Genomic DNA, 15,029 nt, shown 5'->3' on the forward strand with positions numbered 1-15,029 from the left:
GAGCGCCGCAACCCCAGAGTCGGCCACAACTGGACCTAACGGTCAGAGGTCCCTTTACCTTTTTTTAAAAAGATTTGGATTACAGTGGTACCGTGGGTTAAGTATTTAATTCGTTCCGGAGGTCCGTTCTTAACCTGAAACTGTTCTTAACCTGAAGCACCACTTTAGCTAATGGGGCCTCCTGCTGCTGCCGCGCCGCTGGAGCATGATTTCTGTTCTCATCCTGAAGCAAAGTTCTTAACCTGAAGCACTATTTCTGGGTTAGTGGAGTCTGTAACCCGAAGCGTATGTAACCTGAAGCGTATGTAACCCGAGGTACCACTGTATTGTAAAAGATGCAGGAGGAAATGATTAACAGTAGGACCCACAAAGGGGAGGTTCCTTGGAATCTTGTTTTTATGTTGTATGTTGGAAATGTCATTGTAAAATTTTAATCTGAAAAACCAAATAAATAAATTTAATAATAATAATAATAATAATAATAATAATAATAATAATAATAATAATAATAAAAACCAATTTGGGTGACTTTAAGAGATTAGACAACTTCATGAAGGATCGGGCTCATCACTGGCTACCAGCCCTAATGGCCTCCAAGCAGTACACCTCTGAATACTGGTTGCTGTGAATCACAAGAGGGGAGAGAGCTTTTCTGCTCAGGTCCTGCATATGGGCTTCTCATGAGCATATGGATGCCCTCTGTGGGAACCGGATACTGCCCTAGACGGACCATTGGGCCTGATCCAGCAGATCTCTTCTCATGTGGAGTTTTTCGGCCATCCAACGAGGCGCTGGCGTGTGAGAACAAGTACATAGTATCGACGCAACACAGCAACGTTTCTCTGTGTCTCCTGTGGTTTTATATTGCCTACTCACGTTGAATAGCACAGACCTCGGACAAAGAATGATTGCGTATAGTTATGCGGAAATGTGAACACGCCAGTGAAAACATGCAACAGGTTAAGCATCAGGCAAAGCACAGTGGGGGGGAACTTTCGTTGCAATTACTGCTAGCAAACCTTCAGCTGAGCTTCGAGGGGGAAATCCCGGGGTTTGGATGCAGGAACGGAGATTGTCCCCCAGAGCTGCTCTAACCTCAGCTGCCCGGACGAGACGTTCCTTTAACGCACTACCTTTGTGTGTTGCGACTGTGCCTTTGCGGGGCAGTGGGTGGGTTGCTGCTGGGGACGAGGGCACCTTAAGGTGTAGGCACCTGCTGATCTGCCGGGGGCGGAACCCTTGCCTCTCTCCACCTGCCACCCCTCCTTGCCTGGGATTCTCTGCCAGCCACTTCCTGAGAAAGCAGAAGAGGACCAGAATGATGACTTGAGCGGAGCTTCCAACATTCCAGCAAAACCTTCCCGCTGGGGGCCGGATCCACTAGCCGGCTGCTGCATCCCTGAGTGGAGAGGAGAGCCGGCTCCTTCCAAGAGGTAAGAAGCCACGACATCATTACTACTTCCTTGTCTGTTTCAGGACTTGTTTCTCTCCCCCCTTGTTTATATCGCGTGGGTGGTCTTACAGGAGAACCTCTTTCCCTTCCTGGCGCTTCCCACGGCTCCATGGGCATCCGCAGGGGGCGTGGGCGAGGGGGCTCCCTCCCCAGATACTCAGCTTTCTGTTTTCAAAAAGCTTACTTTTCTAGCATTTGTAGAGTCTGAGTTACGAGAATAAATGTGCAGGCGGCATTCTTTCTTTTTTACCTTTTGCTGAGAAACTAGCCTGCTCTCACCTGTCTGCTAGCCTATCACTTTGTAGTTAAAAAAAAAAAATCGTTAGGAGCTTCCTTACTCTTGCACCTCTCTCATTGCCAGGGTCTCCGTGTAAAGGGCTGACTTCATACCAGTGGTAGCACCAAAATACAAAGAGACCTAGAGACCTTAAAAACACTGAAACACATTATATGGATAAAAATATAGGTGTCCACAGAGGTGGGAAATGGAGACTGTTGCTTTCTCTGGAAAACCCTAACCCCCAGATTCGCAGGTTTCATTAAAACAAACTAGAGAAAAGGATTAAGTTTCTAGCTTTTGTACAACCCGAGATCTGATGCAAACTGTTACAAGCATTATTCTTACTGAGAAACTAGTCTGCTTCACACTTTCAGTGTTATACTTTCTTTCCTCCAATTTTTTTCCCTGAGGACACCCCCTCTTGTTTGTGCTTGTGTACTGTATATATTTTGTGGTATTTTGTGTGTGTGTGTGTTTTATCAGGGAGTTTAGGATATAGAAACTATCAGTTAGGAAGTATAGAAAGAACACAGTGACTGGTTAGATTTTTGAAAGATGTATTTAACTTTAACGCTCCCATCCTAGATGTGTTTTTGGGAAGTGGGCCCTATTGAGTTTGATGAGTGCTTGTTTGTTAAAGTGATTTGGAATAAAAAACTCTTCCTGCTTTAAAGAAAAATTATGAACTTCCTTTTTGCTCCCAAAGGATCTGTGTAATTTTTATAATCCACCTTTGGACATTTAGTCAATAAGGAAGTGAACAACAGCATAATGATCTGATGGGGGTGGGAATTTTCAGCGAGGCTGATTAGCGAACATTAGTTTCAACAGCTATAAGTATGCCAAGGTCTTTGAAAAGAGCAGGATAGGATAGTAAAACCACTTAGCACTTTTATTAAATAAAGCAGTGTATAAGTGTTGTGAAATAAAATAAAATAGCATAGCTGTTATCCTTGCTGATGGACAGGTAACTTTAAAAAAAAAACAGGTTCCAATTTATTTTCTCAGTATTATAAAATCTTAAAATTTGGTTGCAGCTAAAGAAATTCAAAACTGCATATATAAACACAAGTGCTTGCACATGTAAACTTAGTGCTTGCTTTATTGTAGAAGGAGTTTTATGTAATATGTTATTCTTCCTTATCAGTTAACTGCAATGCTTATGTTAACAGGTGGTGCCCCAAGGCAAATAAAGTATGTCTAGTCCTTGTAGAAATCGATAGGATTTTAATATACTTAGCAGCACATGTCCTGTCTCCTTCAGAAGTGCCTGACTGAAATGTGTCATCAAATTGTGACACATCCTCTTCTGGATGGAGGATACAGATGTGTGTTATAGTCTATATTTTGTGTCACTGGAATTCGGCCTTCTGTACAGAGGCCCCACCTGCACTATATATTTAAAGCAGTATTGTACCACTTTAAATAGTCATGGCTTCTCCCAAATAATCCTAAAAACTAGTTTGTTGAGGGTGATGAAAGTTGTCAGGAGCTACAATTCCCAGAACGGTTTAACAGTCTAACCCTCTGCCAAGGGAATTCTGGGAATTGTAGCTCTGGGTGGGGAATAGGAGTCTCCTAACAACTCTCAGCAGCCTTAACAAATTGCAGTTCCCAGGATTATTTGGGGGACCTATGACTGTTTAAAGTGGAGTGATACTGCTTTAAATGTATAGTGCAGATGAGGCCTAATGTAAGAGTATAGGGACGTGGGTGGCGCTGTGGTCTAAACCACTGAGTCTCTTGGGTTTGCTGATTGGAAGGTCGGCGGTTCGAATCCCCACGAGGGGGTGAGCTCCCGTTGCTCTGTCCCAGCTCCTGCCAACCTAGCAGTTCGAAAGCACGCCAGTGCAAGTAGATAAATAGGTACCGCTGCGGCAGGAAGGTAAACGTTTCCGTGTGCTCTGGCACTCGTCACGGTCATCCGTACGCCAGTAGTGGTTTAGTCATGCTGGCTACATGACCCGGAAAACTGTCTGTAGACAAACGTCAGCTCCCTCGGCCTGAAAGCGAGATGAGCACTGCAACCCCATAGTCGCCTTTGACTGGACTTAACCGTCCAGGCGTCCTTTACCTTTTATCTTAATGTAAGAGTCACATCTGTTGCTCCACTTACTTTTCCATCTTCCTCCATCTATATTTTGTCTCTGACCACACCCAGCACTTCAGTGTGACCCCAGGAAAGATGCTCATGAGGGAATGTGGCTCTCAAGCTGAAGAAAAACTTCCCTGTACCTGGGGTACAGGATTGCAATTTGCAACTTTAACTTTGTCTGCTGCATTCATCTTGGACCTCCAGCCTTGGGAGATGGGAAATTCAGGCATCTGCCTAAGCCCACCCCCAGCAGGATCCCCACAACCATAATCTTCTCACTGTTTAAAGCAGATTTAAAGAACATGACTTCCCCCAAAGAATCCTGGCAACTGTAGTTTGCTAAGGGTGCTGGGTATTGCGTCTCTATGAGGGGTGAACTCTAGTTCCCATAATTCCTTTTTGGGTGGAAGCCATATGCTTTAAAAGTGCTTTAAGTGTACAGTGTGGATATGAGCTGGCTGCTATTCATGGTGGCTAGCTCAAGTGGATGGGCTTGTAGATTGGGATAAAGACTGCTCCAAAGGTTGTGGGGAGCCCTTGGAAAGCCTGGCTCCCACCACATGTCTGCTCTAATCAGCATGAGCATCATGCTCTCAGGAATCAAGGTGCGCAGAACAGGATCTAACCTCAGGTGAGCTCTCCTTACTTTATGGGCAATTTCCGCACCTGGCTGCCAGAAACTTCAGAAGATGCCTTATGGTTCCCAATGGTAGGGCTGGCTCTTTACTTCTATGAGGATTAACTTTCAGCCTCAGTTTTCCTTCCATCTAGAAGCCAACCTTAACTGTATTTTTATGGGGAAGAACATGATAAAGGCTGTGAACCATATTATTTCACAACTGTTCTTCTGAAAACAGCACCCCTTGGCTCTGCACTACTTGCCAAACTCAGGATACTTCTTTAGCATTAGTGGAACATTTTTATTTGCCCCGTAGTAGCAGCAGAAACTTAGAAGGTAGTCTGTGGAGAAAAAGCCTATTTCTCTGTAAATCAAGGTGTGGTTACTAATATCTCTATCTCTCACTGTGTATATGATATATCTTTAAAGCACATTTCCCTCCTCTAGGAATTCTGGGCAATGTAGTTTGTTAAGTGTTGCTGGGAATTGTAACTCTATGAGGGGTAGACTACAGGAACCAGAATTTTTGGAGGGGGGAAATGTGCTTCGAATATATGCAGCCTGCCTGTTTGCTGAGGGCCAAATCACTTTCTGGGAGGGGGCTGGGCATGTGGTGATGGGGGTGCAGTTGTGTGGAAGAAGGCAGTCAAAAGTGGGTGGGCAATGGATGTAAATTTAGGCTATTTTTTGCACACCTTGGTGTGACTGGGGAAGATGTGTGGCGTGGAGAGAGTCCAAACGACCAAAGAGAGAAAGCAGCCTGTGGTTCAGCCTTCCTGATCTATCTTAATGGGAAATAGTTTTCTAAAAAGATACCTTGGTTGCAGAGATTCCTAATGCAATTGCTGTGTTCTTTAAAAGCAAACAAAGAATCCATATATTTTAATTTCCTCTCCTTCCTGCTCCAAATGAACTTGGTCGGTGAAGTTCTTGAAAGCGATACATCTCATTAAATTATAACCTGGAACTGGTAGCAAACACAGTATTCAGTTCGATGTAACCTGAGAAGCAAAAGAGCCTCACTCTTTGTTGATTCAGATGGCTCAGGCTTTTACTTTGAGGTTGCAGTTTCTCGCTGCTCAAGTTGGTTGAGAACATCCTGAAAGCAATAAAGTGAATGAGCTAAAATAAATAAATACCCAGAGCCAGTGAAGCTACAAGTCTATAGCAGGGACAAGGAAGAACAACCTTAAATGAGTCCAGAGAAATATACCTTGCCCCTTCTGTGCCCCCCCCCATTTCTTTTCTGGCGCAGCCATTGCCCTCCTTTCCCTCACAGAGCTTCCCAGAGAACTCTGGGAATTGTCACTGTAGGGTGACAATGGGGTGTCTCCCAACAATTCTCAGCACCTTTAGCAAACTGTAGTTCCTAGGATTTTGGGGGGGAAGCGGTGGCTTTTTAAGGTGGTGTGATACTGCTTCAAATGTATGGGGCAGATAGGATATATAGGAGGGGAAGGAACATTGCAAAGGGACTCCTTGATCCTGGAGCTTGTCCTGTTTGTTTTGACCTCGGTGATTAAATCACTTAATAATAGCATGATGTGCTAAGGTGGCATACCGACTGAGGGCAAAATGACACACTTTATTTAACTATATGATTGAATTTGACATGTTTGTGTGTGTGTGTGCGTTTGAAAGAAAAAGAAAGTAGCTGGAGAGAGCAGAATCAAGGCGCTCTCTCTCTCTCTCTCTCTCTGTGTGTGTGTGTGTGTGTGTGTGTGTGTGTGTGAAAAACTATTCCTTTCTGTGTTACACAAATTAGTTTTGTAGAAGCGTAAACACTTTCCTTCAGGATTCTGGGAAGAAAAAGAGAGTTTTGCTGATGGTGTTGGTATCATGTTGGTATCGAAGTCCGAGTAAAAGAATGTATTAACTTATTCGCCATGTTTTATATTGTCACCTGGAACTTTTGCTGACAGCAAGTTCCTGATGACCCGATAGAGAGGGTAGGCTGCTTATGTTCAAGTAAAATGGCTGACCTTTGTCTTGAGGCCCATGAAAGCATTTCCACCTTTCCTGGTCTCTCTGAACAAGTGCCAAAGGTATGCTAACTCTTTTAGCACTCAGTATTTCCTTGTGGTTTCTAAGTGACGTGGTGGATATTTGAAGATGGGATTTGTGTTTGGTTTTTTGGCAAGCTAAAACATGTCATCTCATAGGAACAACATAAAAAGGCCAGAACAGGTTAATCCTAACCTGAAGACAAAAACGCAGTTGAGAGGAAATAATTGTGGCTTTCCTATTGAGGCCCAGTGCTGTTAGACAGACATGTATCAACGGAATTTGTCCCCAGACTGAAAGATACGTTTTTAAGTATTGTAAGGAAAAAAAAATGGGGGTGGGGGGTCAACAATAAAAATACAAAACAATCCACAATTCAACCAGTTTATAAACCAAAGTATTAGCATAAAAATAAAGACCGTAATCCTTAACCCAAAGTTTAAAACTGAGATTTCAGGCTCTGTTATCAGCACTTAACCACAGTTAATGTTAGTGCTGATGTAATTTGATCTTTAGTTAAGCTGGGTGAGACATACTCTCCAATGTTTCTCCGGTGAAAATAGGGGTGTCCCATTCCACAGTAGTGATAATATTAATAATTTTATTCTTTGTACCCCACCCATCTGGCTGGATTGCCCCAGCCATTCTGGGCGGCTTCCGACATACATAAAAACGTAAGAAACCATTAAACATTTGTTTTTAAAACTTCCCTATACAGGGCTGTCTTCAGATGTCTTCTAAAGGTTGTCTAGTTACTTATCTCCTTGGCTTGTGGGTTACATAACTCCATACCCTTCAACATTTCTCTGATGAAAATAGGGACATATAAGGAAAAGCAGGATTAAATCAGAAACTGAGATGGCTTCTGTAAATCTGAGACTGTCCCTGGAATATAGGGACACTTGGAGGGTCTGGATTCTCATGAGAAAGTATGCAATCCCTTCACCTGTTCCCAATCTCATAACCATGGTTCATTGATGTAGTACATCCACACTGGAATGTAGTATTCAGCATATAACATACTGTTGTGGTTTCCCGCCACCATCATCCCAAAATTCTACAGCTCAAGGACACCCAATGAGTTGAATTGGGGTAGATTCGGGGTGGATAAACGGAGCTATCTTTCACACAGTCTTTAGTGGGTTATATCCAACACAGAGTATAGCCACTGAAATTCATGGACCGCAGGAAGTAATGTCCATGAATTATAGCACACTGAGTCGGGCTAACACTGGGTATAACCCTATGCATTTGTGACATTCATTGTTAGAAGAAGACATGCTGGCTCCTGAGTTTGATGGCTTTAAAAGGAAAGGAAAGAAACTCAAAGAGGACAAGGGTATCAGTGGCTACTAGTTGTGATCGCTCTGTGTAACTCTTATGTTAGGGATAGGGGACCTGGAGCCCTCTAGCAAAGTAAAACATGCCCAGTTCAACTCCTCATAGGACTTCTGAGAGGGTATGTGATTTTTAACTGAGAAAACTCTGTGGGGGGGGGGAGAGATTGAGAGAGTTAAAGTTAAAGGGTTAAACAAGAGGGTGTGAGTGTGAAGGATTGGCTGGAGCGTATTTTAATTTAATTTCTTTTAAAATAGATTCGGGATGAAACTTCGCCGAATAAAAAACTGAAAACAGTCCACCAAGTTGATTTCTAAACATCTTTCATACGAAGGCAAAGCTTTGGATGCATCATGTCTTTCCACTACAATAATGAAGCCTTTGAAAACCCAGACTATCACCACTCTGAAACGCTAGAGATTGACAGAATGTAAGTCTGAAATATAGCATATAAAAGACTAAGCGGTTGCTATTGTTGAATTAACAAAGCAAATAGTGATGCATGTTCCTAGAATAAACCTAGCTACTCATTCTGTGCATTGATATCTAGATTATTTATTACAAATAGAAGTATTTCTGTTCAGGGTGCCAGCGAAACACACCCTTCTCCAGAAAGCCATTTCATTTCCTCGGACATCTGTTTTCGTTTCCTGACTGGCAGCATTCTGTTCCTGAATGTTTAGTCCTCATTGGTACCAAGGTTACTTTTGTAACACAGGCAGAATCCAAAGAGAAAAGAAATCCAGATAATAATACCTCACTGAGAAAAATGAACGAAAACAGTATATAATTTGAGGAGAGAGGACCAGAGAGCTTTTCTTTTGTAGTTCCAGCCTTCTACATAGCAGGGAAACCTTGAACCAAACATAAAGAGGAAAACTCCTTCACAACTACACAGCCAATTGGAGCATGTATTGCCACTGCATTTCAGAATTATTAGGATATGCATTTCTGGTCTCTGAGAGGAGACCTCTACTAATTGCACAGAAGACACAATATCACCAGTGTCACAGACACCAACATTTTATGTATGCAACACACATTCAAAATAAGATTCACATTTTCATTAAAAGAGCTGGGGAACTTTTGGCCCTCCAAATGTTATTGGACTCGAATCCCATCAGCCATCACCATTGACCTTGCTAGCTGGGGGCCAAAGGTTCCCTAAGCCTTTTTCAGGTCGTGCTCAAAGATGGCTACTCTTAGGTGGTTATATGGAGGGAAAAGGCTATCAGAGGGAACTAGTCCTGAGGGCTATATGCTACCTCTGAGATCAGAGAGGGCATGCCTCACACTACCACTTGCTGGAGATTGTGAGGAGGAGAATTTGTGTCCTCCTAGGGATGCGGGTGGCGCTGTGGGTTAAACCACAGAGCCTAGGACTTGCCGATCAGAAGGTCAGCGGTTCGAATCCCTGCAACGGGGTGAGCTCCCATTGCTTGGTCCCTGCTCCTGCCAACCTAGCAGTTCGAAAGCATGTCAAAGTGCTTCCCAGCGGGAAGGTAAACGGCGTTTCCGTGTGCTGCTCTGGTTTGCCAGAAGTGGCTTAGTCATGCTGGCCACATGACCCGGAAGCTGTACGCCGGCTCCCTTGGCCAATAAAGCGAGATGAGCGCCGCAACCCCAGAGTCGGTCACGACTGGACCTAATGGTCAGGGGTCCCTTTACCTTACCTAGTTGACGTTCCAGAGGTATCTGAATAGCCATTGTGAGAGACAGGAAGTTGAACTAGATAGTCCTGGGGCCACCAGTGTGGCACCCATGGACAAATGGCACCCTTCAGAACTGCCTCTAATCATGAAGCCTTTGAATCATTGTCCCTACAAATGCACACTCCCTTTCATCATGATATAGTGAGAGGGTGGTTAGCTTTTCAGACCCATAATCAGATCCATCAGGGCTCTTCTGACATTTTTAGGCCTTTCTAAGCCATGCCTATATTTCACTTCCTTCCTGGTAGCTGCTTACTTCCCCCCTCTCTTTATTTCTCACACAGAAGACCCTCTCAGAGGAGCACTTCTTTTCGTTTTAATCCTTACGGCGCCTCTCCCTACGAATCCGATGTTGATTACGACAACGCGGAAGAACCAGGACGGAGCTCGTTTGTGCTGATGCCTATGAACTCGTTGCGGACTCCATCCGATGATGATGAATACAGACGGACAGATTTTGTGCCTGAGATGTCCAGTGCAAATCCATATGGAAACTCGCATAGTATGTCATTGCATTTTATGTTTGCAAGTTCTAACAGAATAATGCAGAACATTTTGAGGTTACTATAATGGGAAAATGCAAGTGGGAACCGCAAGAAAAGGATTCCACATGAAGTGTTGATGTTTTAAGACCCCAGCCGTTCCTTTCCATCATACATCTTTCCTAGTTCTCCATCCCTCCAAAAACAGTCAGCCTTTTGTAGGCATTCAGTGCATACTGAACTGTTTTGGGTGTCTTCCTCCACATCAAATTTAGGATTTATTTGTGCAAAATCCTTGAAGCCTGTTGAAATTTCATCCGTGTGTGGCTGGTGCAATTTTGGGCTAAATGACAACAGCCCTCTAAAACTTGTGTGTCAGAAATGCAGGGAATACTGTAATATATCTAATACTTTGATTGTGTAAGTATCTGCACAGCTGCCGGCGGGACTAGGGATGCCTGGCTGTGAGTTACTATTTTGGCTTCGGCAGAATTCTAGGCTCCCCCCACCCACCCCAAAAAAGGACACATGATGGAAAAACTGGGGTAAAATCTCTGAATATATGCAATTTTATTTTTTGTGAAATTGGAAAAGGTGGGTCTGTGTGTGCATGCGCAAACAGCTTGTGAATTCGGTTGTGCCCTGGCTGTCACTTGGGTTTGGGCTGTACTGTGTCAGAGTGGAGGCGGGGCATATATGTGATTGAATGCTCTTCCATGCAAAAATATACAAAATCTCTAGACCCAGAAAACTAGTGCTACAGGGTCCTAGCTTTCCCCCTGAATTTGTGTGTGTGTGTGGACTACAAGAAGAGATGCAACCTGCTTCTGCACTTTTCTTTTTTCTTCATTAGTTAATCCTTCATTTGAGTATGAACCAGAATTAATACAGAGGTCGCCTACTGCTAATAATCTTCTGAATGATCCTTATTCACATAGACTGGGTGATATGCCTGATGGAGGTAAGGTTTATGGGATATAATGGCATTGTTGAATCTTTTAAGTTTTGATATCAAAAATTATTCAGAGTAGGTTTCACAGCTGATTTGAATTTTAAATACTGTGTAAGAAAATTTACTGAATAGGCAAATATCATTTGATTATGAAAAGATTTTTGAAGTATATTCCAAAGGATATAGAGACCATGCATCCTGGTGTTTGTTTGTTTGTTTGTTTCCTTTACCTTTAGGTTCTAGGGCAGGTTACAGAATTAAAACACACTATTAAAAACTATTAAACTATTAAAAACAGCTTACAGTCATAAAAACGTACACTTCAGTTGTCAAAAGCCAGGGGGAAAACATGCGTCTTCAGCATTCTCCAGAAGCTGTATAATGAAGGTGCCAGACACACTTCTGTGGAAGGTAGTTCTACAACTTGGGGGCCACCACAGTGAATGCCCTGTCGTGTCACCCTCCTCGAGCCTCTGAGGGCAGAGGAACTAACTGCACGAGGGTCCCCTGTGCCGATCTCAGTACCCAAGAGGATCTGTGGGGAAGGAGGTGGTCTTTCAGATATATGGGACCGGAGTCATTCTCCACAGTGTGATTTTTCTTCCTCACAGTGAGTTGTCCTACCTCAGCATAAAACAAGAAATGCAATTGTGAGTGATGTCTTTAAACTCTCTGGCTTGGGCTGTTTGGGCTCGGTGGCGGTTTTTGAGTCGTGATTTTTGAAATATGGCAGCCCTATGTTAGGGATGGGGATGAAATTCTTTCCAAGCTAAGATCTGCCATTTCCCTTCAAAGTAGTAATGTCTTTCATTCATGAGAGACAAAGATCAAGCTATTTTGTTCTTCATAACAGAACAAAAGATCCTCTTTTCTTATTGAAACCTCCTATTTCTGGGTGGTGAAATCGATTCCCCAAAGAACCAACTGAATAATAAACATGTAAATATTGAGAATCCAGGCAGCACATTGGACACAAAGCATTCTGGCCCAATTACTGTAAGTGGTTGCAGGAGAAATTTGTTTGGGGCGAAAATACTTCAGCCACCACAAATTTCTTAAGTTCAAACATGAAGACTGTTGAAGACCTGGAAAAGGTTTACCTAAAAACAGATGCTTCAGGCGTTCCACCTCCACTTAGGCCAGAAATCATATTTAAAAACCATTTGCCAAAGGAAGAATGCAGTGAATAAATGCCATGTTGTTCTCAGACCATTAGAGACCAATTAATTGCATCTTCTGGCTCTGAAGTGGAAGGCATAAGTACCCATGGTATTCAGATTCTGCTGCTCTCAAATTTTGAAGTGTACGCACATAACTGTATATAGCAGGTAAACACAACCCCGTGGCTTAATTGATGGGGGTAGGTTGTCACCATCAAATATCTCCAGTGCTTAAAAGCTTGCATTGGCTGCCCATATGCTGGCAAGGTTCAAATTTCTTAACAGCAGAACTGTTTGGTTCAACAAAGTTTGCTTAAGGAAATCCCAGCTGCTTTTGGCATTTAATGACACTGGTCTTCATACTCCAGCACTGGTATGGGATACCTTTAAGGCTGTGGTTTGGGGTACTCTTATCAGTAACACAGTACACTGAAACAAGAGAGTAAAGTCCTTTGTCTACCATTAGTTGAAGACATTTAGGAACAGGATAACATAAAATTGCATCTAGTAAATGTGCTTACTGACAGTTACCTGGGAAAATAAAACAGCTTTACTCACTAGATATCCCCAAAATTGTGACCATTCAATATCTTAAACAATCCTATGATGAACTTGGTAATGAAAACTCAAGGGTTTTAGCTAACCAGTTATGGAAAAGGAAAGGAATCAGTTTAATTTTTTTAAAGTGAGAAACTGTGAAATAACATATAAGAAAATTTCTTAACAGCTTATATAAGTGATCTTATATAACCTAGTTAGGCTCTCATACACCTTACCTCTCCCCACAGTAGACTTCTAGCATATTACACTGGGAAGGTAAGCTGTATGAAAACAAATCTATTTAGATCAGTGCTTCATTTATTAAGTTTTGTAAAGTTCACTAAAAAGGTGCTTTGGTTAATTCCTCAGTTCACTTAATCCAGAGACGTCACAGGCAAGAAGTTGATATGGTCTTCATGACACCGTCTAGTCTATTTCGATCAGACCCAGGATATGAAGAGACCAAGAAAAAGGATGGTAAATAAATTCTTCCAACTTCTCTCTCGTTCCTCCCAGGTTTCCTATGGAAAGAATTTTTAGAGTCCCAGTATTGTTGGTCAATGTGTTCATAAATCATTACAGTACAATTGCATCTTGCACCCAATTTGCTTGTGTGATTTCAACCTAGTGTGGTTAAAAGCCAGCTGCTTGAAATCCTGCAAATTAATTGCATGCAAGGTGGAGAGCTTACAAGCTCCTTTTTTGTGCTGGGTTTTCCCAGTGCAGAAAGAGCTTTTAAGCTCTTGGACTTGCTTACCTTGCTCTAGGGTGCTCTTGCGAGATCTTGCGGGAACTCAGATGGTCCCATGAGATCTGATGAGATCATCCCAGAGCCTAGTAAGCAAGGTGGAGAGCTTAAAAGCTTGGATGTTGAGGATGGTTCCAACGGGGGGGGGGGGGGTTTCATGTATAGGCATTTCTGCATATACGCACCCTCCCCAGAACATGACCCCACGCAGGACACAACCATACTGTGCCACAATAAGTGTTCCTTTCCTTTTGTTACAGCAATAATTTTCTTGGGGGGAGGGGAAGGGATTTTCTAAAGAATTATTCTACTGTGGAACTAGAAGGAGGAGTCTAAGGCAAGGGACAACATGGCACCCCCTTGTTATTCCATGCAGAGAAGCCTCAAAGTTGAATCTTACTTCAACACTGGCTGACAGGACAGCATCTTCCACTACTCCTGAAGCAAGACTATTTGCAGGGTACACCCAGTTCTTTCCACCACAGCGCCTTGCTGCTGCTCCCCTGCGCCTGTCACCCGAGGCAGTCGCATCACTCTGGCCACACCTGCCCTGTACATGTAAAACCCTATGATACCACTATTCTTTGGTTCCCCCGAAGAATCATGGGAACCAAAGCTGGTTAAGGGAGCTGGGAGTTGCTGGGAGAGTCCTTCACAGAGCTACAGTTTCCAGAGTGACGCCTGCCCTTGTGGAACGCCCTCCCATCAGATGTCAAGGAAATAAACAACTCTCTGACTTTTTGAAGACATCTGAAGGCAGCCCTGTTTAGGGAAGTTTTTAGTGTTTGATGTTTTATTCTGTTTAATATTATCTTGGGAGCCGCCCAGAGTGGCTGGGGAAACCCAGACAGATGGGCAGTGTATAAATAATACTAGAAGAGACTTAAGGGCCTCGGACATAAGATCACCAGATTGATGGACTGGATGTAATGGTCAGAAAGGACTGACATAACCCAAGACCAGGAAGAAGGGACGTTGGATAAAAATTAGAGATATCAAGAAAAATTTCTTTTTACTTTTGGAATTAGTGTAACACTAATGAAATATTAGGGAATATGCTGGAAAGGAACTAAATTGGCTTTAGTAGAAAAGATTTAAGGAGATATGTATGAATATGGTTTAAATTTTGAAATTTTAAGGTTTTTAAGGTAAGATAAGGTTAAAGATAAGGTTAAAGAAATTAAGGTAAATTGAATAACAGAATATACTAAAAGATGGAAAGGATATGTTGAATTAATAAATAAGATAGATTGTTAAGATAAATTATTTAAATTAAAATTGAGAAATATGGGAAGAATTTGCTGGAATAATGAATTAAATTAGAATACAAAAAGGGAGGTGTGAGGAGGTCCAAGAAATAAGCAAATGAAAAGATGCAATTTGAGATTTGTATTTTTCTTCTTTTTTGGTTTTTTCTTTTTATTTTATTTTTTTGCTGTATTTTTCTGTTTTTTCCTTTTTTCATACTTATGTATACATGAAACTTTGAATAAATATCATTAAAAATAAATAAATAAAAATAAATATATTATTGTTATTATTATTATTATTATTATCATCATCATCATCATCATCATCATCATTATCAGTCCTTATTCCCAGGGAATTCTGGGAATTGCAGCTCTGTGAGCAGAATAAGAGTCTCT

At 42.3% G+C, this 15,029-nt stretch overlaps 1 protein-coding gene across 1 annotated transcript in view; it reads left to right on the plus strand.

Annotated features, from left to right (window-relative positions):
- The first annotated feature begins 843 nt into the window (after positions 1-843).
- The window catches only part of TMC5 (transmembrane channel like 5), a 34,561-nt gene continuing 20,375 nt past the window's right edge, over positions 844-15,029 (plus strand). The window contains exons 1-5 of the mRNA XM_083584565.1: positions 844-1,433; positions 8,047-8,219; positions 9,786-10,003; positions 10,837-10,944; positions 13,005-13,117. Coding sequence (XP_083440691.1) covers positions 8,143-8,219; positions 9,786-10,003; positions 10,837-10,944; positions 13,005-13,117 — 516 coding nt within the window. The 5' untranslated portion in view covers positions 844-1,433; positions 8,047-8,142. The remainder of the gene's footprint in view (positions 1,434-8,046; positions 8,220-9,785; positions 10,004-10,836; positions 10,945-13,004; positions 13,118-15,029) is intronic.

This window comes from Podarcis filfolensis (genome assembly GCF_964270895.1).
Source record: "Podarcis filfolensis genome assembly, chromosome: 14".
NCBI lineage: Eukaryota > Metazoa > Chordata > Lepidosauria > Squamata > Lacertidae > Podarcis > Podarcis filfolensis.